At 43.1% G+C, this 27,781-nt stretch overlaps 1 protein-coding gene and 1 non-coding gene across 2 annotated transcripts; one reads left to right on the top strand and one right to left on the bottom strand.

The window, feature by feature from the left end:
• Positions 1-632: 632 nt before the first annotated feature.
• Positions 633-27,781, bottom strand: LOC135558285 (potassium voltage-gated channel subfamily C member 1-like). Its single transcript, XM_064992003.1, has 3 exons — positions 27,170-27,781; positions 9,201-10,140; positions 633-955 (listed from the first exon to the last, which is right to left on the bottom strand). The coding sequence occupies exons 1-3, from the start codon at positions 27,704-27,706 to the stop codon at positions 633-635; spliced, it is 1,800 nt and encodes a 599-aa protein (XP_064848075.1). The 5' UTR covers positions 27,707-27,781.
• trnag-ccc (transfer RNA glycine (anticodon CCC)) lies at positions 17,625-17,694 on the top strand. Its single transcript has one exon. It is a non-coding gene; the product is annotated as a tRNA-Gly (tRNA).

Here is a 27,781-nt window from a genome sequence, read left to right as displayed (position 1 = left end):
CCACTAATTAGTGATTTGTTTATATATTTGTTCAGTAACTTATTTCATGCGGAAGTAAATAAATGAAAGTAAGAGTAATAAAGATGATTCAGTTTTAATGAAAGAGAGAGAGAAGAGTTGGACAGAGAAAAAGGCTAGCGTCCAAATGCCAAATAAGAATGTTGGGGATGATGTTTTTTTTTTCCACCTTTATTTAACCAGGTAGGCCAGTTGAGAACAAGTTCTCATTTACAACTGCGACCTGGCAGATGTTGTGTCGCTCAGCAGTAGTATGTGGGTGGGGGACCGAAAGTTGTTTGTGTTGGAAGCTGTATAGACAAAGATAGTAAAGACAAGACCTACTGTGAGAAAGCAACAACAAAAATAATGTGTGTGCTCTCTAAAGTGTCTTTTTGTGTCACGTTTCAGACTTACAGTACAGCTGTGCAGTTTCTCCTCCCTGAGTACACATGAACGTGTGTTTGTGCTTGACTCTAAGTGTGTTCCCTGGGTTGTGTTCCCTGGGGTGTGTTCCCTGAGGTGTGTTCCCTGAAATGTGTTCCCTGAAATGTGTTCCCTGAGGAAGTTGTGACATGAGATTTAAGCTCTGGGATGTGTGCCCTGATGTAGGGCCTGTGTCTAGGTGTGTCATATTACGTACCCTTCCTGACTCTGGCCGCCGTGTGGCCTGGCCTCCCGCCCATGGCCAGCAGGAAGCAGGGCTGCTGCTCGGACCGGTCAATAGGGCTTAAGATCTGGCCGTCGTCAGGTGACATGATCTGGTCTATGTGGGGACAGTCTTCATTGGCCAGCGCTGCTTTTTCTGCCTCCTTGGCTGACTCTTTTGCTGAGTCTTTGGCTGACTCCTTGGCTGACTCCTTGGCTGACTCCTTGGTTAACTCCTTGGCTGCTCTCTTGGCTGACTCCTTGGACATTTCCCCGTTCACTTTGGGATCTTGAAAAACAGCTTGTGGAGCTGAAACAGAGGGAGAAGAACTTAGTGGTGATTCCTCAATGGTGTGGAAGAGGATGTGTCAGCACCTCCATTTGTGTGCAAGCTTGGCTGTTTTTTTTATCAACCAGGTAACATGGCTTTGAAGCACAACCATCAAACTTTTTCAAATGTCAAATAAACATTGACCTTTCCCAACTGCCCCAAATCCCATCCACTGGAGCTTCAACAAACAAAAACTCTTCAGACTTGCTGCTCAATTTGGCACAGAATATCTGCTTCCTTTGGTTTCCCAAATCCCTCACTCTCAAAACTAACAAGCTCCTGTCCTGGAAATGTACCACCTGCCTTTCCAGACATAGCAGTGACTATTTACAGGTCAATAAAATAACCATAGTGCCACACGATTCTTCATCTTCAGTATGGTACATAAAGGTAGTGGAGTTCTAAGCCATTACCTTCTGTACATGACCAACTCAAAACAATGGAACAGGAAACACTACCATTTGATCATCCAGGCCTCACATGTCATACCTCGCGGGCCTTATAAGCATTACATCTCCAGACTGAACCACACAGCCCAGACCACCACTGTCACCTCTGTAGTAAAACATTATTTGTGGGTAACACTTGCAGATATTAGCAATGGTGTCTCTGCTGCATTGATGCTTCACCCCATTACACATTACAGTAATCCATCTGCTCTAGTCAGCGGAGCAGGCAGCACACAGACCCTAGCCAGCCACACAAAGCCATTGTACGTGTGACACAGACCCTCTGGGATAGAGGGAGAGGAAGACGGGGAGAGAGAGTGGGAGATGAGTCACTTTCAACAGAATAGTTCAATGAATAGACACCATTCTTTAACTCCCTCACTTTTTCCCTCTCTGTTCCTCCCCTTCTCCCTATCACTGTTGACTTTTGTATTTTTTTCATCCCCCTCTCATCCCCTCATTTATCTTTTGGATATCTGTATCCAATTCATGGGCTCTATTGATTGGCTGTTGGCCTGGTAATCGTGCATGTCTGATGTGATGAAGTGGCAGAGGATTTGTCCAGATGGTGCCTCTTTACGGGAAAGAGAGAGAGAGTAAAGATGACACAGCAGTAATGACCATATCTCTGTGATCTGTCCATCACTGGCATCGTGGAGGACAACACTTCCAAAAGAAGCATGATGCATTCTGGTCATTTTGGTCAGCCATCACTACAGCCTGAAGCCATCTTACTCTCTACTTTCTACTGCATGAACAACATTTCTCGCAGAACCATACTTATCACTTCTCATTCAAATGTGTTGCCACACTGCACAACCACAGAAGAGATATACAGCGAGATACTGTATGTCAGTTAGCGGACCTGGTCCAGAAGTGTCTGTGTTGCACATGTGGTTAAAAACAGCTCACTGAATAAATGATGACAGCCATTTCATGGCTTGCTGACTGGAACTGCACTCTCATAGTCATCCCAATGGCATTTCACTGGGTCAACTCCCCACTGGTCCCTTAACGTTTGTCTGTGTGTTTTGACATTGATTATTAAAAATGGATGTGTTCATCTGTTTAAACAATAAGCACACACCATATTCAAGTATGCAACAAAGTAATAGATGTCATGAATAAGCAAGTAGCTACGTTGTGTTGTGTTGTGTGTGTGTGTGTGTGTGTGTGTGTGTGTGTGTGTGTGTGTGTGTGTGTGTGTGTGTGTGTGTGTGTGTGTGTGTGTGTGTGTGTGTGTGTGTGTGTGTGTGTGTGTGTGTGTGTGTGTGTGTCGATCACGTCAGCTGCTCAAGGGACCAGCTTTATGAGGAGTACAGTACAGCACTTTAAAAGTTATGTAACCTTTCCCAGCTCTCTTATTCAGAGAAAGTGAGCTCCATAGGAAATCCTAGTCTATTCCTCATCCTAATCAAACAGCCCATGCCTCATGTTCAAAGACTGGAGGACTCAGACAGAGTTCTCACTCCATGGGAGGCCATATATAGAGAATGCCAACTCATGTGCCAGAATCACAACATGCATTATTCATTTCCCCCTGAGCTGAACCCAACCCATCTTGAGGGCCCATGCTCAGCATGTTCCTGAATGTGTGTGTATTCATGTGTTATTACATACATGTATCCCTTATAGTAACTTTGGAATAATGTCCATGTAATGTAAAGTGTTGCTCTAATGTCTGTCTGTTAAATTACCACTGATGAGCCATTGATGCCATTGAGCCATTGATGAGCTGGTCAAACTGTTTTCTGATTGGGTGCTAAATGAGTTTCAGATTGGCTGCATATTCCATCATTCTGCTTTGAAGCCCAGTGTGAATAATAGGAGAAGCAAGTGAATAGCTGCAGTTCGTGGCAGAACCTGAGTCCTATTGTGCAATGTGCGTTGCTTGGACACTGTTGTCATGGCAACATGCATTGGCACAGAAAAAAGATTGGGGGTATTTAAATAAATGAGACATTAAGAATGAGATAGGATGTTGGGAAGGTGAAAACAATCATTGTTTTTATCACCTCCAGAGAATATGCATTATGGCAGTGCCTTGTGAAACTCTAACTCCAATTGGTCAAGATCATAGAAGTAATGAGATTTATGCACATCCTGTATCATATGACTAGGCAAAGTCAGGAAGTGTGACCCTTGTTAAAGTTTTTCCTCTCTCCTCCAGCAGACAAGTCATTATGTCACCTCTGGTTGTTCTCTCTGCAGGGAGTCAGGTCAGATGATAGGCCCTGATGGCTCAGTGTGTAGATGCCATCTGACAGGCTGCAAAGTAAAGGTGCAGATAGAGGTCAAGGTAATCTAAATGTGTTTGTTACAAACAAATAACTATCACTGAATAGTATCGTTGGAATCTAATCAGAAGAGACACCTTGTTAGTGGGACATCTTGGATACATAACTCTCCAGGGAAAACATTCATTATAAAGTTAAAAGATTCTATTACAAACAGGAGTACAGCCAGTGAGCGAGGGGTGCAGTGTTTTTGTGTTTGTGTGTGTGTGTGTGTGTGTGTGTGTGTGTGTGTGTGTGTGTGTGTGTGTGTGTGTGTGTGTGTGTGTGTGTGTGTGTGTGTGTGTGTGTGTGTGTGTGTGTGTGTGTAACACACAGGTTAGACACACAGGTCTCCAGGCAAACAGGCTGTCTCTTTTATTGCGATAATTTCTAGAGTGCAATATCACTGGTGCAATGTTAGTTAACAAGTTGTGAAATAATGGCATTCGCTGTTAAAAAATAATAATATATATATATATATATATGTATAAACACTACCGGTCAAAAGTTTTAGAACACCTACTCATTCAAGGGTTTTTCATTATTTGTACTATTTTATACACTGTAGAATAATAGTGAAGACATCAAAACTATGAAATAACACATATGGAATTATCTAGTAACCAAAAAAGTGTTAAACAAATCTAAATATATTTATATTTGAGATTCTTTAAATAGCCACTCTTTGCCATGATGACAGCTTTACACACTCTTGGCATTCTCTCAACCAGCTTCACCTGGAATGCTTTTCCAACAGTCTTGAAGGAGTTCCCACATATGCTGAGCACTTGTTGGCTGCTTTTCTTTCATTCTGTTGTCCAACTCATCCCAAAATTGTCAATTTGGTTGAGGTTGGGGGATTGTGGAGGCCAGGAAATCTGATGCAGCACTCCTTCACTCTCCTTCTTGGTAAAATAGCCCTTACACAGCCTGGAGGTGTGTTGGGTCATTGTCCTGTTGAAAAACAAATGACAGCCCCACTAAGCCCAAACCAGATGGGATGGCGTATCATTGCAGAATGCTGTGGTAGCCATGTTGGTTAAGTGTGCCTTGAATTCTAAATAATTCACAGACAGAGTAACCAGCAAAGCACCCACACACCATAACGCCTCCTCCTCTGTGCTTTACAGTCAGAAATACACATGCGGAGATCATCCGTTCACCCACACCGCGTCTCACAAAGACAGTGATTCCAGACCAAAGGACAAATTTCCAATGGTCGAATGTCCATTGCTTGTGTTTCTTGGCCCATGCAAGTCTATTCTTCTTATTGGTGTCCTTTAGTAGTGGTTTCTTCACAGCAATGCAACTATGAAGGCCTCATTCAAACAGTCTCCTCTGAACCCTGAAATTTCCATCCCTAACTATAACATTTTCCGACAAGATATAACTGTCAAAGGGGGTGGTGTTGCAATCTACTGCAGAGATAGCCTGAAGAGTTCTGTCTTACTATCCAGGTCTGTACCCAAACAATTTGAGCTTCTACTTTTAAAAATCCACCTTTCCAGAAACAAGTCTCTCACCGTTGCCGCTTGCTATAGACCACCCTCTGCCCCCAGCTGTGCCCTGGACACCATATTTGAATTGATTGCCCCTCATCTATCTTCAGAGCTCGTGCTGCTAGGTGACCTAAACTGGGACATGCGATCCCACCCCAGCGATCCCACAATCTAAGCTAGATGCCCTCAATCTCACACAAAATATCAATGAACCCACCAGGTACAACCCCAAATCCGTAAACACGGGCACCCTCATAGATATCATCCTAACCAACTTGCCCTCCAAATACACCTCTGCTGTTTTCAACCAAGATCTCAGCGATCTAAAACACTTCTGCGAGCAGGCCTTTCTAATCGACCTGGGCCGGGTATCCTGGAAGGATATTGACCTCATCCCGTCAGTAGAGGATGCCTGGTTGTTCTTTAAAAGTGCCTTCCTCACCATCTTAAATAAGCATGCCCCATTCCAAAAAATTAGAACCAGGAACAGATATAGCGCTTGGTTCACTCCCGACCTGACAGCCCTTGACCAACACAAAAACATTGTGTGGCATACTGCATTAGCATCGAATAGTCCCCGTGATATGCAACCTTTCAGGGAAGTTAGGAACCAATATATACAGGCAGCTAGGAAATCTAAGGCTAGCTTTTTCAAGCAGAAATTTGCATCCTGTAGCACAAACTCAAAACAGTTCTGGGACACTGTAAAGTCCATGGAGAATAAGAGCACATCCTCCCAGCTGCCCTCTGCACTGAGGTTAGGAAACACTGTCACCACCGATAAATCCACAATAATTGAGGATTTCAAGAAACATTTTTCTACGGCTGGCCATGCTTTCCACTTGGCTACCCCTACCCCGATCAACAGCCCTCCACCTCCCACAGCAACTCGCCCAAGCCTCCCCCATTTCTCCTTCGCCCAAATCCAGATAGCTGATGTTCTGAAAGAGCTGCAAAATTTGGACTCTCTGATAGAGTTCAGTGTGTCAAATCGGAAGGCCTGTTGTCCGGACCTCTGGCAGTCTCTATGGGGGTGCCACAGGGTTCAATTCTCGGGCCGACTCTCTTCTCTGAATACATCAATGATGTTGCTCTTGCTGTTGGTGATTCTCTGATCCACCTCTATGCAGACGACACCATTCTGTATACCTCTGGCCCTTCTTTGGACACTGTGTTAACTAACCTCCAGACGAGCTTTAATGTCATACATCTTTCCTTCTGTGGCCTCCAACTGCTCTTAAATGCAAGTAAAACTAAATGCATGCTCTTCAACCGATCGCTGCCTGCACCTGCCCGCCGGTCCAGCATCTCTGCTCTGGACAGTTCTGACTTGTGGACAACTACAAATACCTAGGTGTCTGCTTAGACTGTAAACTCTCCTACCAGACTCACATTAAGCATCTCCAATCCAGAATTAAATCTCGAAACATCTTCCTATTTAGCAACAAAGCATCCTTCAATCATGCTGCCAAACATAACCTTGTAAAACTGACCAGCGATGTCATTTACAAAATAGCCTCCAACACTCTACTCAACAAATTGGATGCAGTCTATCACAGTAACATCCATTTTTCACCAAAGCCCCATATACTACCCACCACTGCAACCTGTACGCTCTCGTTGGCTGGCCCTCGCTTCATACTCATCGCCAAACCCAAGGTTATCTACAAGTCCCTGCTAGGTAAAGCCCTGCCTTATCTCAGCTCACTGGTCACCATAGTAGCACCCACCCATTGCACTGGCTCCAGCAGGTATATCTCACTGGTCACCCCCAAAGCCAATTCTTCTTTTGGCCACCTTTCCTTCCAGTTCTCTTCTGCCAATAACTGGAACAAACTGCAAGAATTAATGAAGCTGGAGACTCATATCTCCCTCACTAGCTTTAAGCACCAGCTGTCAGAGCACCTCACAGATCACTGCACCTGTACATAGCCCATCTGTAAACAGCCCATCTGTAAATAGCGTCATCCCCATACTGTATTTATTTATTCATCTTGCTCCTTTGCACCCCAGTATCTCTACTTGCACATTCATCTTCTGCACATCTACCATTCCAGTGTTTAATTGCTATATTGTAATTACTTCGCCACCATGGCCTATTTATTGCCTTTCCTCCCTTATCCTACCTCATTTGCACATACCGTATATAGACTTTTTCTACTGTATAATTGACTGTATGTTTGTTTATTCCATGTGTTACTCTGTGTTGTTGTATGTGTCGAAATGCTTTGCTTTATCTTGGTCAGGTCGCAGTTGTAAATGAGAACTTGTTCTCAACTATCCTACCTGGTTAAATAAAGGTGAAATCAAAATTCATATAATAAAAAACAGCTGATGCTGAGAAGTGTCTGTTACTTGAACTCTGTGAACTCTGTATTTGGGCTGCAATCTGAGGCTGGTAACTCTAATGAACATCCTCTGCAGCAGAGGTAACTCTGGGTCTTCCATTCCGGGTGGCAGTCCTCATGAGAGCCAGTTTCATCATAGCGCTTGATGGTTTTTGCGACTGCACTTGAAGAAACTTTCAAAGTTCTTGAAATGTTCCATATTGACTGACCTTCGTGTCTTAAAGTAATGATGGACTGTCATTTCTCTTTGCTTATTTGAGCTGTTCTTGCTATAATATGGACTTGGTCTTTTACCAATAGGACTATCTTCTATATACCACCCCACCGTGTCACAACACAACTGATTAGCTCAAACGTATTAAGAAGGAAATAAATTCCACAAATTAACTTTAAGAAGGCACACCTGTTAATTGAAATGCATTCCAGGTGACTACCCCATAAAGCTGGTTGAGAGAATGCCAAGAGAGTGCAAATCTGTCATCAAGGCAAAGTGTGGCTATTTGAAGAATCTCAAATATAAAATATATTTTTGATTTGTTTAAACTTTTTGGGTTACTACATGATTCCATATGTGTTATTTAATAGTAAAGATAAAGACAAACCCTTGAATGAGTAGGTGTTCTAAAACTTGGCCTACCTGGCCTATACATCATACAAATACATTTGGCAATCAGCCAAATGAACAATATGTCTGCAGGCTTTAAACTTGTTTCATAGCCCTGCAGTATTTTTCCTGAGATAGCACACACACAGATAAGTTAACTAGGAAATATAATAAATGTATGGTTTTAATAGTCTTATGTGTGATTCATAAATTGTAATGTATTTTCCATCTGAGTGGATGAAATATGCTATTTAACATCTGCTGTCAGGATGGATGGCTAATGTATGTGCCCCTGTGTTACCTTTGGTGTTTTCATCACTGCATTAAACTGGTCAGGATATAGATAAAAAGGTAGTTGAGAGGGAGATTGGTCTGGTGTGGTATGAGGTTTGGTCTGGTGTAGTATGGTATGGTAAGGTATAAGGTTTGGTCTGGTGTGGTATGAGGTTTGGTCTGGTGTGGTATGAGGTTTGGTCTGGTGTGGTATAAGGTTTGGTCTGGTGTGGTATAATGTTTGGTCTGGTGTGGTATGAGGTTTGGTCTGGTGTGGTATTAGGTTTTGTCTGGTATGGTATGAGGTTTGGTCTGGTTTGGTATGAGGTTTGGTCTGGTGTGGTATGAGGTTTGGTTTGGTGTGGTATGAGGTTTGGTCTGGTGTGGTGTGGTATGGTATGAGGTTTGGTCTGGTGTGGTATGAGGTTTGGTCTGGTGTGGTAAGAGGTTTGGTTTGGTGTGGTAAGAGGTTTGGTTTGGTGTGGTATGAGTTGATAATGTTTGGCGAGTGGGCAGTGGAGTTGATGACATATGTGTATGAGTGGAGTGGTCACTGGTCAACATACTGCCATGTAGGGGCTTTCCATATTCAATGGCTCCTGGTGTGGAGAATGGCTGTTTTTGTGACTGGTGAGTTAGCAGAAGGAGGAGGAGGTGGAGAGAGGAGGAGGAGGTGGAGAGAGGAGGATAAGGAGGAGGAGGAGGTGTGAAGGCAGGGGAGTTCAGTCAGGTAATGGGGAGATTCAGATGGACATTCGGCAGAAAGTTTTCCTACCTGCTCTGTTTATTTCTAAGATCTCTTCTGGTGGTTCTTGTGGGGCCAGGGGCCATGTGTCGTCTTGTGTGCTGTGGTGAGGTGAGGTTACCTCCGACTTACAGTAATTGGGGGAGCCCAGAAGTGGGGCGCGGGGGATATGCTTGTTCTTTTTCTTTGGTAACTTCTGCTTAGCCATCGCCAGGGAGTAATACATCCCAAAGTTATTGACAATAACAGGCACTGGCATGGCGATAGTCAGCACACCAGCCAGAGCACACAGCGCTCCCACCAGCATGCCAGACCATGTCTGAGGGTACATGTCTCCATAGCCAAGGGTTGTCATGGTCACCACCGCCCACCAGAATCCAATAGGAATGTTCTTAAAGTGAGTGTGCTCGCTGGCTCGGGGGTCATTGGGCTTGGCACCAATCCTTTCAGCATAGTAGATCATAGTGGCGAAGATGAGCACACCCAGGGCGAGGAAGATGATGAGGAGCAGGAACTCATTGGTGCTGGCTCGGAGTGTATGACCCAGGACACGCAGTCCCACAAAGTGCCTAGTCAGCTTAAAGATCCGGAGGATCCGGACAAAGCGTACCACACGTAGGAAACCCAGTACATCCTTAGCCGCCTTGGAAGAGAGCCCACTCAGCCCCACCTCCAGGTAGAAGGGCATGATGGCAATAAAGTCGATGATGTTGAGGGTGTTACGGAAAAACTCCAGCTTGCTCGGACAGAACGTCACTCGCATTATAAACTCAAATGTAAACCACAGCACACAGACCCCCTCAATATAGGTGAGGAAAACCACGGTCTCAGTCTCCTGGTAGACCCGCGTGCTGTTGTCCAGCGGGTCAATTTCTGTCCGGTTGATGATGGGGTTGAAGGCCTCGTGTGTCTCCAGGCAGAAGGTGGTGATGGAAACCAGGATGAAGAACAGGGAGGCAAAGGCTATCCACTGCAGGGGAGAGATGAGCGGGAGGGAGAGAAGGAGGGAGAGGGAAAGAGAGAGGGAGAGATTATAAGTAGCTTAGAGCTTAGAATACAAACGTGAAGGAACAGAGCACTAAAACACCCCCACAGCTCTCTTCAGTTCTACAACACAAATCTAGGTCAGTACTCTTAACTGTGTGTCACTTGAAAGGGCGTACACCTAAACTGTGGTGCTCCGGTAAGAGAGTTGCTAATACTGTTGGAGCCTACACGGAGGAGGGGAGGGACAGAGGGGGACGTTATGTACTGTACAGGGGAAAGCTTGTTTCTGGGTCAGCTTTTGCGCCAGCACTTAAGGTATTTTTTCCGGGAGGGCATCTGGCCCAAACGATAACATGTGAACGATGCCACCCCATTAATTTTGAATGGTGCTTTAATGCATAGTACCTAATGTATAGGCAGATATACACTGCTGCCCATGGATTAGGGCTGACAGCAGTACTGCTGTTGTCAGAAGAGGCTGATGGGGTTGCATAACTCCACTTAACACCACTGGAATATTAAAGCGATGCTCCAGAACTTTTGTATAATTTCAGCCAGTGGTTTTGAAAGTGGTGCTCATGAGCCAAAACAGGTCCCAGTTTTTTGTGTACTACTGTGTACTATCATCCAATTGTGTACAACATCATCCAATTCGTGTGATATGTTATGAATCCAATTCATACACTATGTTAAGAAATTGTTTTGCTTAAAATATATTTAAACAGGTCCAGGTCTGAGAGGAGGCAGGCACGGCCAGGCACATACACTACAACCACACTACAGTAGTGATAGAGCCAGGGTCCTACCTGGACATGAAGGGCTTAGTGATTACATTATAGAAGATGAAAATGACAATTAGGTTATTTTTCTAAGATGGGTGCATCACAGTTATTTTTGTGCATGGTCCACAACTTCCAACATCCTTGACCATCCTTGACCAAACTGAGCCAAAGCAATGTCAATATAAAATGTAAATCAAATTGATCTTTTCAACTCCAAACAAGAATTTACGGTATAGTACAACCCCGATACTTACAATAACAACAACAACCTCTCAGGGTGTTGAGAAATGAAGTGGTCTAGTTAACCTCCATTGACTGTTGAGAGGCTTGTATAATGGAAAAAGGCACAAAAAACCTATCCCAGTTAACACTTTACACGGAACCCTATGCAGTGCCTTTTTCCAGTAGGTTTCACTCAGGGTAGTGAATGTACCTTGTGTCCTACTGATACAATCAGATACAGAATCAGAGACAGAAAAGATAATACAGAAGTCTGACTGACTCATTAAATTGAGAGAAATTCATTACATTTAAAGAAACTGTGCTAGAGCGATTCACTCTGATACGGTCTATTGTTGTTGAAGGTTTTGCAAGCTGCAGGCTCTACTGCAATGTGTACTATTGAAACCGATAAAGGGGTATATTAGATATGCCACCTCCACCCGCCTGAGGCAGCAGATGCCTGGAGATGACGGCACACAAGACAGAGAGAGTGACGTCTGAAAGACAAAAACCCCACTGCGATTTCTTTCTTAAAAACACACATTCATTCACACTCTCACTCTTATTCTCTGACACACATGCAGCACACACTAGACAATGACAACAACAACCACAGCAGCAACAACAATAACAAGATAGAACATTATAACAATAACAACAACAACAAGATAGAACTGCCAAAGCGGGAGGAGTTACAATCTACTGCAGAGATAGCCTGCAAAGTTCTGTCATACTTTCCTGGTCTATGCCCAAACAGTTCGAGCTTCTAATTTTAATAATAAGTCTCTCACTGTTGCCACCTGTTATAGACCCCCCTCAGCCCCCAGCTGTGCCTTGGATACCATATGTGAATATGTGAATTGATTGCCCCCCATCTATCTTCCAGACTCATGTTAAGCATCTCAAATCCAAAATTAAATCTAGAATCGGCTTCGTATTTTGCAACAAAGTGTCACGACTTCCACCGAAGTTGGTCCCTCTCCTTGTTCGGGCGGTGTTCGGCGGTCGACGTCACCGACCTTCTAGCCATCACTGATCCATTTTTAATTTTGCATTGGTTTTGTCTTGTCTTCCATCACACCTGGTTTCAATCCCATCAATTACATGTTGTGTATTTAACCCTCTGTTTCCCCTCATGTCTTTGTTGGAGATTGTTTGTTGTATGTTTTGTGCAAGTCGTGTTCTGGTGTGTGTCGGGTTCTGTACCCGTTTATATTATTTTTGTATATATTGGTTTTCAGAGGTTTTTTTAGCATTTATTAAACTGCTCCGTTTATACCAAGTTCACTCTCCTGTGCCTGACTACTCTGCCACCAGCACACACCCATTACAGAATCACCAACCCATTTATGGAGTCAGCAGAACAAGGTACCCCGGCCATAGAGGTGGAGGAGTGCATCCAGGAGCATGCAGCAATACTGCACCGTCTTGGTATCGCCATGGACCGCGTTGTCCAGAAAATGGACCGCTGGAAGAGACAGGGAGTTCCTCCAGTGCCTCCACCAGCACAACCGGGGTCTCCCCTGAGCGCCCCTTTTCCACCTGAGTCCAGTGGGATTCATCTATCCCTGCCCCAGGAGTACGACGGAGAGGCTGCGGGCTGCCGGGGGTTCCTACTTCAACTGGAGCTATACCTGGCCACAGTCCACCCGGCTCCATCTGGCCGTGAGAGGGTGCCTCACCGGGAAAGCCCTGGAGTGGGCCAACGCTGTGTGGAGAGAGGGAGATGCAGCGTTGGACCAGTTTGAGGAATTCACCCGCCGTTTCCGGGCAGTCTTCCGGGCAGTGAATGCCTCTACCATCTGAGGCAGGAGACGAGGAGCGCCCAGGAGTTTGCACTGGAGTTTAGGACCCTGGCTGCCGGTGTGGGATGGAACAACAGGGCCTTGTCTGCCCGAGGACATCCGTCGGGAGCTGGCCTGCAGAGACACCACCCTCACGTTTGACCAGCTGGTGGACTTGTCCACCCGGCTGAACAACCTGCTGCCTACTCGCGGATGTTCAGATCAGGGTCTGGTGGTTCCATCCGCTCGCACCCCCTCTCCGATACCCATGGAGCCGGGAGGGGAGGCGCGCAGGGAGACCGGAGGGGGTTCCCGCTCATGCACCATCTGTGGCCGCAGAGTACACACTTCCGGTCAGTGCCGGGTTGGTTCCTCTAAAAATTGAGGCAGCAGGCAGGGCACTCTGGCGTCACCCCAGGTGAGCCGGCACCATTCTCACCCAGAGCCCTCTGTTGCACAACTGGGGATTTGTACCTGTATATATTATTTTTGTGTATATTGGTTGTCTGAGGTTTTTTGCATTTATTAAACTGCTCCGTTTATACCAAGTTCACTCTCCTACGCTTGACTTCCTTGCCACCAGCACGCACCCATTACACAAAGTATCCTTCAGTCACGCTGCCAAACATACCCTCGTAAAACTGACTATCCTACCAATCCTCGACTTCGGCGATGTCATTTACAAAATAGCCTCCAACACTCTACTCAGCAAACTGGACGCAGTTTATCACAGTGCCATCCGTTTTGTCATCGAAGCCCCATATACCATCCACCACTGCGACCTGTATGCTCTCATCGGCTGGCCCTCGCTACATATTCGTTGCCAGACCCACTGGCTCCACGTCATCTATAAGTCTTTGCTAGGTAAAGCTCCGCCTTATCTCAGCTCACTGGTCACCATAACAACACCCACCCGTTGCACGCGCTCCAGCAGGTATATCTCACTGGTGATCCCCAATGCCAACACCCACTTTGGCCGCCTTTCCTTCCAGTTCTCTGCTGCCAATGACTGGAACGAATTGCAAAAATCGCTGAAGTTGGAGACTTATATCTCCCTCAATAACTTTAAGCATCAGCTATCTGAGCAGCTTACCGATCGCTGCAGCTGTACATCTGTAAATAGCCCACCCATCATCCCCATATTGTTTTTATTTACTTTTTGTTCTTTTGCACACCAGTATTTCTACTTGCACATCTTTATCTGCACATCTATCACTTCAGTGTTTATTTGCTTAATTGTAATTACTTTGCTACTATGGCCTATTTATTGCCTTACCTCCTTACTCCATTTGCACACACTGTGTATAGATTTTTCTATTGTGTTATTGACTGTACTTGTGTTATTGACTCTATTGTGTTATTGACTGTTTATCCCATGTGTAACTCTGTGTTGTTGTTTTTGTCACACTGCTTTGCTTTATCTTGGACAGGTCGCAGTTGTAAATGAGAACTTGTTCTCAACTGGCCTACATGGTTAAATAAAGCTGAGATATTTTTTTCTAAATAAAAAAATAACAATAACCATAACAATCACTGCAGCAACAACAACCACAATAACAACCCACAAGTGTAAATGAAATTCAATTACTTTGTTTTCACACTGTTTCCATCTGTCCTGTCCTCCACATAAAAATAACCTTCTGGTTGGGTTTCTGAAAGGAAGACAGGTTGTGGTAAGGCCAGAAGGAAGAGAAGAGAGTGTTACTGTCCTTGTCACCACAACATTTTCTCTCACAAGCCCAGCAAAGGTGACAGACTTGCTTCCATTCTTTCACTGGTGTGAAAACAAATTAGCAGCATCCCTGCATGGGCTCAATTACGGAGACCTGTCATTGGACTGAGAATCAATTCTAACTGCTGTCAACTTCCTGTGCCGAATTTCCAACATCTAAGTCTATGTGACATTGCTCTCAGAACATCCAACATTTTCTTCAACACGGTGAACTATCCGTATCAATACAGCAACATCGTTATTAATAATGTATGATATGCAGCTGTTAGAGTAAAACCTGGAACATTGGAAAGGTATCATATTGTTCACTAATGAAGGAACTTAAGCCGTTAACACAAATTCCATGAGACTAATTGAACTCTCCAGCGAAAGGGAATGAAACAGCAACATCTTTGAAAAATGTCCACAAACCTTTTCTTTATCTTTATTCCATGAATGCCTACAGACTGTTGGTACTGAAGAGAGAAACAGTACTGTAATATACAGTAGATACGGGAAACGATCACCACATCATTGAGGAAATTCTAGACAAAGTGGTATCATGGCATGTGCGTCATTTGTATCCTAAATGCATTCTCTAAAGGTTTTATCTTGTGACAAACTGCTAATCTCATATTATAATACATTAAGCCAACATGAGAGCCACCCTTCCTTGTTCTTACCTCTGACCTGCAGCACAAGCAATGTGTGTGCATGCATGAATGTGTCTGAGCATATGTGTGAAAGCATGTGCTTGTTATCATGCATGGCTGTGTGTGTAAACATCATCCAAGGCAGATTGTGATGTATTTGATCTGCTGTTCTCAACAGAACATGTATCAACAACCATTTACAGAAAACAAATGAGTGAGTGTCTAACTATAAATGAGAGGCAAAGTGCATTATAACACACTCAAGTGAATTACTGTATGTTGTCATGGTTTGGGTGTGGGGGTGTTTCCGTAATAGATGTGTGATTAGCTTGTTGAGTTATGATAAATCAGTGTTACAGAAAGCCAGGAAGTAATTTGAATGAACAATTGGGAAGTCAAATTTCCACCACTGTAATAGGCAAGTGAAAATAACCCAAAAGACATAACGTACAGATGTATGATCTTAATTTGAGCTAATTTGCTACAGCAGGAAGATAATCCTTCAGCAACAGGAAATTTGAACTATTATGTGGATTATAATTAATGGCTATTTTTGTAGGGGTTAAAACACTTTTTACGTAATGGAAAATCAAGTCTGAAATTTCAAAGTGGAAATGACAACCTTCAGAAACCTTCTTTAAACCTCAATTACACTACAAGTTTTAAATGCCCTTTATTGAGGGAAAGCTCTCCTGCAACAGGGGGATCAAATGAAGATCCTTTAACTGTATTATTCCGGTTTGGAGCAAATATGTTTGAGAAGTGCTGATCATGAGCCATTGTTCTGTTTGAATTACAGGTGAAGGAACCGCCTACACACAGGACTACCTACCTACAATCCCACTCATACAGTACAATCCATGCACAGAACTGATGCCGACCCAAACATAATGTCTATACTGCAGACTGACCAGAGCAAGCAAGCACTTGCACTGCACTTATCAGCTCTATTTGAGAGGGTGGTTCTTTTCCCTTTGTGTCTAGGCTGGCAAGGCCTCACCCTTCAGTGGGAGGGAGCCAAAGACAATGCTGAGTTTATAACTGAGAATATAACCTTCCTCCAAGGAAACCAACCAGCAGGCCTTTCTGTCAGAACACATCACACACTATAGGAGCCATACCATTGGGAAATAAACACCCAGCAGCTTCACTACCAAGATTCTGCTACATGGAACTGAATTAACAACAACAACACTAAATAAGAAGCTTAATGGACAGAGATGAATAAAGATAGAAATGTGACCATAATAAATACTGTATGTAAGTCTGAGTGTGCTGTACCTGCTAGTTTAAGGACACAACCACTGAGCAAAATACTGCATGGATATTAACGTTCAATATGGAATTAAGTCAATGATATTGAGCACAAAATATTTGGAGATATTTGGATTTTGCTGTGGGTTCTACTCTGCAAATTGCATTGGTCGCATATACATATTTAGCAGATGTTCTTGCAGGTGTAGCAGAATGCTTGTGTTCCTAGCTCCAACAGTGCAGTAATATCTAACAATACACAACAACATCGCAAGCATGTCGTTTGTTTGAGCGGATGCATTGAGATAGTGAATACACAATGTAATTAAGTTAAAAGGCTGCAAAGTAGAGTGTGCCACAGAATGCGTGCACATGTCAAGTATATCAAATGCTTAATTAGGAAATGTTTGAAGTAAGTTACAGATGTAGGATCTTAATTTGATCACTTTTTCTGTTGCTGAAATGCAAACTTGTAGTGTTTTTGAGTATTAAAAGGCTTCTAAAGTTTGCCATTTCAGACTTGATTTGCCCTCATGAAAAATGTATCAACCCCTACAAAAAATGTCCATTAGTTATAATCCACATATTAATTCAGATTTCCTATAGCTGTAAGATTATTTTCCTGCTGTAGCAAACTGCCTCAAATTAAGATCCAATGTCTGTAGATGTTTCAGTCACAGTGCCATTGCAAGTGTAGGAGACAGCATTGAGTCAATGCTAAACAAAATAAAACTGCAACCAGACCCTTCTCTCCTACAACCCCTCCCACACTCTCTCTTTTAGACTCATGCCTCCTAGAGATGAAAGCATGTCACGTTCGATTATGTAACTTTCCCTCCATCCATCTGCCTTTCTCTGGGCTTACTGTATGCGTTTGTGACAACGTCTTTGCATTGCCTGTTTATGAGTGTGTATTACATGCAGTATGTGTAATTTTAGATAAATACTTTTGTATATATAGTGTATTTGTTTCATGTAAAGTGTGTTTGTTTGAGTTTGTTCCTAAATGTTATTAGGCATGAATCTGCATGAGAGAGAAGAGAGAAAGTATTTGAGGTGCTGTGTGGCTCAGTTGGTAGAGCATGGCACTCCCAATGCCAGGGTTGTGGGTTTGATTCCCACGGGGGAACAGTATGAAAAAATATGAAACTGAATGCACTCACTACTGTAAGGCATTCTGGATAAGAGTGTCTGAAATAATATGTTAAATTAGAACCCTGGGGACCTTTTCACACGATGAGGGTGGATAGTGTTGTTTTCTGTGAATCAAGGACTGTCTCCGTGGGGTTAAAACAACTCCTGTAACATAGTATACTGTATGTAACATACTGTTTCCTTCAGTAACTTACAGGTAACTGGCTCCCAGTAAATTACCTTAAAAACAACATGCATTATTTTTACCGTGTAGGGATCAAGTTACAGGCCTTGCCTAATAATTGTCCACCTACGTTTTAGTACATGAGATGCTTAGCCTTTGTGTGAACTCCCTTGCAGTTCTAGAAGGGCCTTGACTGACAGTTTAAAAGCCGTGTCAATAAATAGAGACATTCCAATGTAACTACCGACAACATAAACAGCTAAGGCCTCATTCACAGCTGGCTCAGCCCCTTCCGTATCATCCTGTATGTGTTTTGCGTTTGCTATATCGATGTGAATATCAATGTGAATATTGATGTGAATATTGATGTGTTTGATGTGTATTGATGTGTATTCAGGACTCATCTGTGAAAAAGACTTTGGTCTCAGCATGACTCCCTGTTAACTACAATAAAGGTAATAAAAACATTTTAATCAGCGGCTAATATCATAAGTGGCTTTCATTGATAAAAAAATGATATTATATCGCCATTGAATGAAATTAATGCTATACAGACAGTCAAGTCCAGAAACAAAATTCATATAACATACACATATAGTTACAAGGTTATGCAAATGTAAAAACGACTATATTGATTTTCACTCCAACAAATCAACAAATAGCCTACACCAGATCCTTTATACTGTAAAATGGAAGTCATATTGAACTGATTGATTGAGCATTTGTTTGGAAGACATTTGTTAGCACAGTAACAGCACAGGGGCGGCAGGGTAGCCTAGTGGTTAGAGCAGGCAGTTAACCCACTGTTCCCAGGCCGTCATTGAAAATAAGAATGTGTTCTTAACTGACTTGCCTGGTTAAATAAAGGTAAAATAAAAAATAAATAAAAACAGCCATTGGTAACCATGGTATGCATCCAAGGTTGAAATGCTTGCTGGCTGTTTTTAGTTTTAGGTTGTAATTAGATTACCCTGTCAGAGTATGATCTGAGAGTGCCAGTAGAGACAGTCGAGACCGTCGAGATTGAACATGTGCTGCTGAAGCTGTATGATGCCTCAGAATGCTGAGTTAGCTCAGAGCTCCACCACCACCTCCCTCCCTGTTCCACTCACCTGCTGCAGTCTCTGATGGGAGATAAAACATGAAAAGGTTATTGCTATGAAACAGGCGTTCCCACTTAACTGATTTACTCTATTACTGTGCACATCGAAAAGAGAGAATGCATATGTAGCATTTACAGCACTATAATGAACTATACAAATCCATTCATACACAAACCGCAACAGATCGGGTCATCTGAAACTATAGGAAGAAGAAGAATGAGAAATTGCACATCTTGACTATATCTTCTTCAAGCCAGCCATATTCAAATATCAAAGGCAAAGCCTTTACTAAAACCGTCTATGAACTAGTTTTGGCTCTAAGTTTTCTAAAACACTTCAAATAACGTGACTTGATAGTGCCAACACATAATGTGGCTCTGTTCCAACTGCTCCAATGCCTTACCTTGGGTAAATTACTCACATCGACTATGAAAGCCTCTATTTTGATGAGAGGACAGAAATGATAGAGAATGATTCTTGAATTATGTATACTAACTTAGTTCAAGAGCCCTTATGATTACTGAGACTCAAGCACAGAGGCATAACATACTATAACATGCTTGACAATATATGTAGGCAGATAAACACCCTAGTAAATTATGAGATACTGAAGGACTCAGACACTTGGCTGAAGTGGTTGGATAGCAATAAGTGAGCATTTTAAGGAAACCGTGGTCAGTGCATCATCATGCTATCCCATGGCCTGGGTTTAATGCCTGCTCTCTCTGATAATGGACTCCTCCAGCAACAGACACACAAAACATTTGCCTAGGCCATGTGTGTCAGTGGTCCCCGTGCTCAGTGCCAGTGTGCCATTCCTCATCATCACTGCTGCCCACACCACTCACACAAAACACTTACATTTTAGTCCTTTTGCAGAAGCTCTTATCCAGAGCGACTTACAGTTAGTGCATTCATCTTAAGATAGTCAGAGTAAGTAGATTATTCCACAATGAAGTAGCTAACAGCAAAGTCAGAGCTAGTAAGAGGGGAAAATCAAGTGCAAGAGTTAGATCACAAAATACTTTTTTATTTTTTAAATGGGGCGAGGTGAGGGGGGGGGTAATGTGGGATTATTTCAAATACTCTTTGAAGAAGTAGGTTTTTAGATGTTTTTGGAAGATGGGCAGGGACTCTGCTGTCCTAGCTTCAGGGGGAAGCTGGTTACACCATTGGTGTTCCAGGACAGAGAAGCGCTTGGACTGAGATGAGCGGGAGCTGTCCTCCCGTAGGGGTAGGAGGGCCAAGAGACCTGAGGTGGCAGAACGGAGGGCTCGGGTTGTGGTGTAGGGTTTCAACATAGCCTGAAGGTAGGGAAGGGCAGTTCCTCTTGCTGCTCTGTAGGCAAGTACCATGGTCTTCTAGTGTATATGAGCTTTGACTGGAAGCCAGTGGAGCAGACAGGCCTATATCCATCAGGAATCACCTTGGCCACACATACCAATAGCAAGTGACTACATACAGTAGGTGTATGTTATTGTCCACAAATATGCCCTGTGATAGTGTTGTGGTAGTTGCATCCTGCTGTACAGAGTCCTGTGTGGCTAACTTGGTTATTTCATATTTGTCATACTAAATCATATTTTTGTAAGTCATACACAAACTTAATATAAATACATATGTGAATAAACATCAGATGAATCGGAGGGAATTCTGATATAATAAGCCTAATGTCAGATAAAAACATGACGATCCGTTGAAAAGCCTCTAGTCACATTCACGTCCATAATAATCACCCTGCCTGCTGTCCCTAATATCTCTGTCCATGTCTGGTCCACCAATTAGCACAGAGCAAGAAACACATTCAGTTAACACTTAACATTCAAATGAAAAACAATCTCAATCAAAACTTAGCTAAATCACTGTAGTTTTAGCGACTAAGCAATTGAAAGACATGTATTTCATTCAATAATCATAGTGATATTTGAGAGCCAAACATTAGTGTTTTCTATGAAAACTGGTAGAGCAAGTATGTCAACAGGGAGGGCTCAACATTTAAAAAAACTGTCTTATATGGGTTATATCTTCAGTGGGATAAATCTGAGTGACACCCTCATGTCAGATGGTGTGGTCTGGCTGAGGTAATGGCTATGCCAGCATGTATAGCTAATGGACAAAAGTGATGAATAAACTGAATAAACACTCCCTCACCATGCCAGACCATTCAGGCCGAAACTGGAAAGACAGAACATCTTGTGGTTTTGCAGGTCATGAAGATCAAATCGTTTTGGTGTTTAGATTTTGTCAGATGACTGTTGGGTCTATGTTCAGAGTAAAGGTTGTTGAAGCCAGTGTTATCTTATAGATGAAGGCAGAACAAGTGAGTCTAACTTTCCTCTCTGTTTGGCAGTGTAATGGTGGCGTGAGAGGCTTGTATTCTATATTTGCCCCTGTTTGAGTGCTTTTAGCTGGGTGCCTCATTCCTCTCTGCATGGGATATTAATTATACAGGAGCGCAGGGACAAACCCCACTGCTTTTTAAGGGGTGTCCTGCTCCACTTCTTTTGGGAGCAAGAGCTGCGTTAGATATCTCAGTGACCAGCTTTTGATTGGTTTGTGCATTTCCCTATTGGAGTTGGACTGTGTCGATGTGTATCATGCACATGCTCCCCTACATGTGCATGATGTGTGTTCATACAGTTACACATGTGAACCTCAATGTACTACAGTATGCCACATGATAGACTAAGAGCTGGTGTTGTTTGATAAAACAATATGTCCATCTATCTAGGCCCCAGCCCTCCAGACGAGTCGGTCTCCGTGTGGATCTCCTTAAAATCTAGATGACTTCCTGTTAAAGTGTGGCAAGGTTAGCCATGCAGCCTGTCTTTAGTGTAATAGGATGCCTCCCTCTCTCTCTCCATTAATTACCAGGGTCTGTGCCCAACTCTGCTTCTGCTAATCGCTCCAGCCCCCCAAAGGAGCAACCAGTCTTGCTATGTTCAGTTCAGCATGGATCTGTTACTCACTCTGTGTTGGTTAGAAGCTGCCGTCCCAGCCACACTGTCTCTCTAGTGTGGTTACGTAGACGTATAGCTACTTTCCATGTAGGTGCACTTTTCTCACTCATTTTAAGTAGAGTGGATCTCCTTCTAAACTCAAGAGCAGTTTCCTCCCAGATAGCTGAAGGTCGTGGTAGCTGGCAGGGTGTCTGTATGGTCAGTAGGCTCCTCACGTTAAAGCTGACACGTCCACTTTAAAAGCATGACATTGATTTCAAAGCTCTCCTTCCACATAAACTCACTGCTGTGTTTCTTATGTGACGTGGAGTGAAACATTACAACCCACAGCCATGGCTGAGTGAAAAGAAACCTCCCACCCATTCCCATCCAGCAGCTCCCTCTTCCACTTCTAACCTAAACAAACCCACGTCTACCCTACCTGTCCCAAAACCCCACCAAACTGCATTCAGTCATGCACTTCCTTCTCTCCCAGCTGCACAAAGTAATTTCTCATCATCCTCACCATTTAAACACATTTTACTTCAGTACTTATTTACATCCTTACATGACCAGCAATTAGATTGATCAATAAACTAATCTAACGACTTGCCCTCTTGCAAATCCAGGCAGTAAGGGCCAAGTCATCAACAGTCCAAGGGCACAAGATGCCTCAATGACCCCTTTCATAAGTAGGAAGACTAGTAGTTGTAACCACGTGTCTGAATTATGGTCAGTCTAAGTTCCCTTAGATTGCATTCCAAACTAAAGGCAGGTCAATTTAATGGGGCGGCAGGTAGCCAAGTGGTTAGAGCGTTGGGCCAGTAACCAAAAGGTTGCTAGATTGAATCCCCAAGCTGACATGGTAAACATCTGTCGTTCTGAACAAGGCAGTTAACCCACTGTTCCTAGGTTGTCACTGTAAATAAGAATTTGTTCTTAACTGACTTGACTAGTTAAATAAAAAATTCATATAAAGTGCCTTGCGAAAGTATTCGGCCCCCTTGAACTTTGCGACCTTTTGCCACATTTCAGGCTTCAAACATAAAGATATAAAACTGTATTTTTTGGTGAAGAATTAACAACAAGTGGGACACAATCATGAAGTGGAATGACATTTATTGGATATTTCAAACTTTTTTAACAAATCAAAAACTGAAAAATTGGGCGTGCAAAATTATTCAGCCCCTTTACTTCCAGTGCAGGAAACTCTCTCCAGAAGTTCAGTGAGGATCTCTGAATGATCCAATGTTGACCTAAATGACTAATGATGATAAATACAATCCACCTGTGTGTAATCAAGTCTCCGTATAAATGCACCTGCACTGTGATAGACTCAGAGGTCTGTGAAAAGCGCAGAGAGCATCATGAAGAACAAGGAACACACAAGGCAGGTCTGAGATACTGTTGTGAAGAAGTTTAAAGCCGGATTTGGCTACAAAAAGATTTCCCAAGCTTTAAACATCCCAAGGAGCACTGTGCAAGCGATAATATTGAAATGGAAGGAGTATCAGACCACTGCAAATCTACCAAGACCTGGCCGTCCCTCTAAACTTTCAGCTCATACAAGGAGAATACTGATCAGAGATGCAGCCAGGAGGCCCATGATCACTCTGGATGAACTGCAGAGATCTACAGCTGAGGTGGGAGACTCTGTCCATAGGACAACAATCAGTCATATATTGCACAAATCTGGCCTTTATGGAAGAGTGGCAAGAAGAAAGACATTTCTTAAAGATATCCATAAAAAGTGTTGTTGAAAGTTTGCCACAAGCCACCTGGGAGACACACCAAACATGTGGAAGAAGGTGCTCTGGTCAGATGAAACCAAAATTGAACTTTTTGGCAACAATGCAAAATGTTATGTTTGGCGTAAAAGCAACACAGCTCATCACCCTGAACACACCTTATACCTACTGTCAAACATGGTGGTGGCAGCATCATGGTTTGGGCCTGCTTTTCTTCAGCAGGGACAGGGAAGATGGTTAAAATTGATGGGAAGATGGATGGAGCCAAATACAGGACCATTCTGGAAGAAAACCTGATGGAGTCTGCAAAAGACCTGAGACTGGGACGGAGATTTGTCTTCCAACAAGACAATGATCCAAAACATAAAGCAAAATCTACAATGGAATGGTTAAAAAATAAACATATCCAGGTGTTAGAATGGCCAAGTCAAAGTCCAGACCTGAATCCAATCGAGAATCTGTGGAAAGATCTGAAAACTGCTGTTCACAAATGCTCTCCATCCAACCTCACTGAGCTCGAGCTGTTTTGCAAGGAGGAATGGGAAGAAATGTCAGTCTCTCGATGTGCAAAACTGATAGAGACATAACCCAAGCGACTTACAGCTGTAATCGCAGCAAAAGGTGGAGCTACAAAGTATTAACTTAAGGGGGCTGAATAATTTTGCACACCCAATTTTTCAGTTTTTGATTTGTTAAAAAAGTTTGAAATATCCAATAAATGTCGTTCCACTTCATGATTGTGTCCCACTTGTTGTTAATTCTTCACCAAAAAATACAGTTTTATATCTTTATGTTTGAAGCCTGAAATGTGGCAAAAGGTCGCAAAGTTCAAGGGGGCCGAATACTTTCGCAAGGCACTGTAGTGCTCACTGGGAGTATGTGAGCCATGTCTGAAAGCAACATGAGTACCACTACACAGACATCAGGTATACAAGCTACACCTGCTTCACATACACAGGTACTGTATGTGACTGCATTTACTTACATCACCACTGCATTAATCAACATGTAATACCTAGGTATTAATTCTGCATTTCGAGTGGGATATAGAGTGGAAGCGCAGCATGTCCGCCAGCAGGGCAGGAGGGTGTATGAGATGGCAGAGGTGAGGTTGGGTGTTTATTAAGAAAGGTGATAATGAGGCCCTCCTTGTCACCCAGGTGAGATTGGGACTTTATTAAGAAAGGTGATAATGAGGTCCTACTTGTCACCCAGGTGAGGTTGGGTGTTTATTAAGAAAGGTGATAATGAGGTCCTCCTTGTCACCCAGCACCAACAAAGGGTATATAAAAATGTGATTCTTTCCTTTCTTCCTTCTATAACTATTATTTACATAGGAGGAAACCAACGTTACTGGAGCAGAAGATAAGGACAGACGGTCAACATGTTTTTCCTCTGAGATCAGTGTTACGTTTGCCCCTGCTGACCAAAACTGGGCCTAATAAGGATTTAATAACAACTAATCGACTCCCTGGCTAGTTCATTTCACATAATTGATTAGTACAGAAGGATTGTCACAGCAAAATAATCTTGCTGCAACAAGATTTAAACATTTACTCCATAATGTTGCTTGATCGGCTGTGAGGCTAATAGATGACCAAATTTAGGCTACATGAAAAGTGCCATACTGTTAATGTAACCGTGTGTTAGTGTGGGTTTTCAGTGAATTTATGTAAATCACAAAGCTCAACTGCATTTCCTGCGGTGCATTCGCAGCAACATAAGCAATCAAATTAAGATCCTACAAATGTAGCTTCACGTTTTGCTCTCAAAATGATCTGTGAAGGCCCTATGGTGTGTCTGTGTACACTGCATGGTCTCTATGGTTCAAGTGATCGCCAGTTGCTAAGGCACCAGTACATGGTCATTCATAGTAACTCAACGATTTACTGTCACAATGAAAGACTGAGAATGAGAAACAGGTAAAGAGAGTGAGAAAATGGGAAGGAGGCTATATGAGAGAACCAGAGTGTAGACAATAGACTTATAGCTTGTGGAAGAGAGAGGGTAGACTATACTGTTACTCAACCCTGCACTATTGTAATCACTGCCCCTCAGGAGAAATGAGAGGTGCAAAAGATGGAGTCAAGCCAGTATGCTCCAGTCTAAACGAGTAAGCAGATGCACTTATGCACATTGATCTAAGGATTTATGGAAATTGACAGAGCCAAAGCAGAGGCTATTGCTTGCACTTACGTAATTTGCAAACTGCTCAGTCTCTGAGGAACAGCAAGGGGAACAATAACTAACCAAAACATAACATATATGCTGCATAATGCATATTGATTGATTGACCAGTTGATTGATTATATAGATTCTGAAGATGTTATACTCTAACATGTTGTATCCTGTGCTGAGCTAGGGGAGGATAGAGTTCTGATCCCTGCATCGCCTTACAGCTGTCTCAGGTCAGTGGGCCAGGATCCTATTGGGTCAGTAAGAGACTATTTTTGAATTGTTTTCAAGTGAAACTAAAATGAATTGGGAATGGGAATACCAGGTGTGATAGGTGTTGTTGTTTAAAGCTAAGTTCATTTTCAAGGAGAAGAGACAGAAAGGTCAGGCAAAGCTAATAATTAGGTTCTAAATACAGCTACAAGCCTACAGAACATGGACAGCTCCAAACAGGCAATGTAACGATTGACCATCACAAATATTAATCTTCTTGATCTCCATTCTGTTCCAGCCTAGGAAAGAGCGAAGTGCATGTCTTGTTAACTCCCCCACACATCCTGGTCCTCATTAAAAACGGTGAGGGCATATAAACAATTAAACTCTCATTTTAAGTGTTATTTGATCTAGTCCTTGTGAGGTAATTCATAAGACCTCATCAGGACCGAAAGCAGGGTGGTTGCATGTTGCACAGCTAAACTACAGGACAGGAGGCAGTCGATCAATGCGACAAGACGCCCAGAATGCACATCTCAGAGAGTGAGCGCAGTGCATCATCACTTTTGTGTGCGAAGATGGACCCATTAAAGGGGAAATCTGTTGTTCAAACAATAACAAAACATTTACCCCACCACCGTTCTGGTAAACAGCTGAGAGATGGGGCTGGAGAAATGTAACCACTTTCAAATTCACAGACAGGGCAATGGATGCAAGTTTTGACCATTCGTGATATCAATATTTTAGAGGCAATACAGTGTTTGTTTACAACTGACTTGTTTAACAATTAAGTAAAACAAGCTTATATTTTGGGTTCTGATGGGCTACAACAGTTGAACTAAGCTAATCAGGAATTTGTAAGTTATATTATTCAATAATCAATGTGTATATGTCATTAATTGAAAAGTCTAAAAATGTATGTGCCAACTTCAGATTTCAACTTTAAGCTTAAAATCCCAATTAATTTTCACGAGCCCACACACACACACACATGCACGAGCGCGCGGGCATGGAGAGCGAGAGATTGTAAAGCATAGTTTTTTTCAGGCCATTAGTAGGCCTATCTAAATTTTTATTGACTCAAGATGACTGATTCCAACTCTTACTTACCCTTGCATATTTAGATGAATAGGGATCCTCGAAGAGTGCCCAAAGCAACCGCTGCCAACGTCGCCAATGCCCCCCAGATTTGGCATCTGGTCCATCAAGAGCCAACCTATTGATCATTCCCAGCGTTTCCTCATCCCCATCCTCCTCTGAATTCTCGGGGGGACCACCCCCAAAACTATCCAATGCCTCCTCGGCCTCTCGATGTTGCCGATAAGTCATCCAACAACATGGTTCCACGTCAGTCTCATCGATACCCCAAAATGCCAACTCCTCCTCGTACAACGGGCCGCAAACATCTGCAGGGCAGTGCAACTTTCCGGTCCTATAGTAATTGAGGATGTGGGCAAACACCCCCGGGTGCCGGTCAAAGAAAAATTCCTCAATCTTGGGATCGTAGTCAAAGTGACTGTGGGCATCGGGCTCGGCGAGCCAAGCTAACCGGGTGCCCGGTAATGTACGAAGGGTGCTACGGTAGGTTTGGTGTCTGATACCTCCCACGTTAATCACAATACGATCGTTCTCGTCGCCTTGTCCCATTGCGTCGCTTAGGCATGTCTCGAGCAGGTTCCAGACATTATATTGCAAAATATGTGCGAGGCAACGCAGTGAGAT

This window comes from Oncorhynchus masou, chromosome 2 (assembly GCF_036934945.1).
Source record: "Oncorhynchus masou masou isolate Uvic2021 chromosome 2, UVic_Omas_1.1, whole genome shotgun sequence".
NCBI classification, from domain to species: domain Eukaryota; kingdom Metazoa; phylum Chordata; class Actinopteri; order Salmoniformes; family Salmonidae; genus Oncorhynchus; species Oncorhynchus masou.
The sequence above is the reverse complement of the archived record's forward strand: the minus strand, read 5'-3'. Positions and strand labels throughout refer to the sequence as shown.

What these genes read in the sequence shown, in the direction of transcription:
- LOC135558285 (XM_064992003.1), bottom strand. Translation starts at nt 27,706, where the DNA reads ATGGGACAAGGCGACGAGAACGATCGTATTGTGATTAACGTGGGAGGT. An exon ending in ATTCATCTAAATATGCAAGG is followed by an intron (nt 10,141 to 27,169) that starts GTAAGTAAGAGT and finishes TCTCCCCTGCAG; the next exon opens with TGGATAGCCTTTGCCTCCCT. An exon ending in CTTAGAAATAAACAGAGCAG is followed by an intron (nt 956 to 9,200) that starts GTAGGAAAACTT and finishes CCTCTGTTTCAG; the next exon opens with CTCCACAAGCTGTTTTTCAA.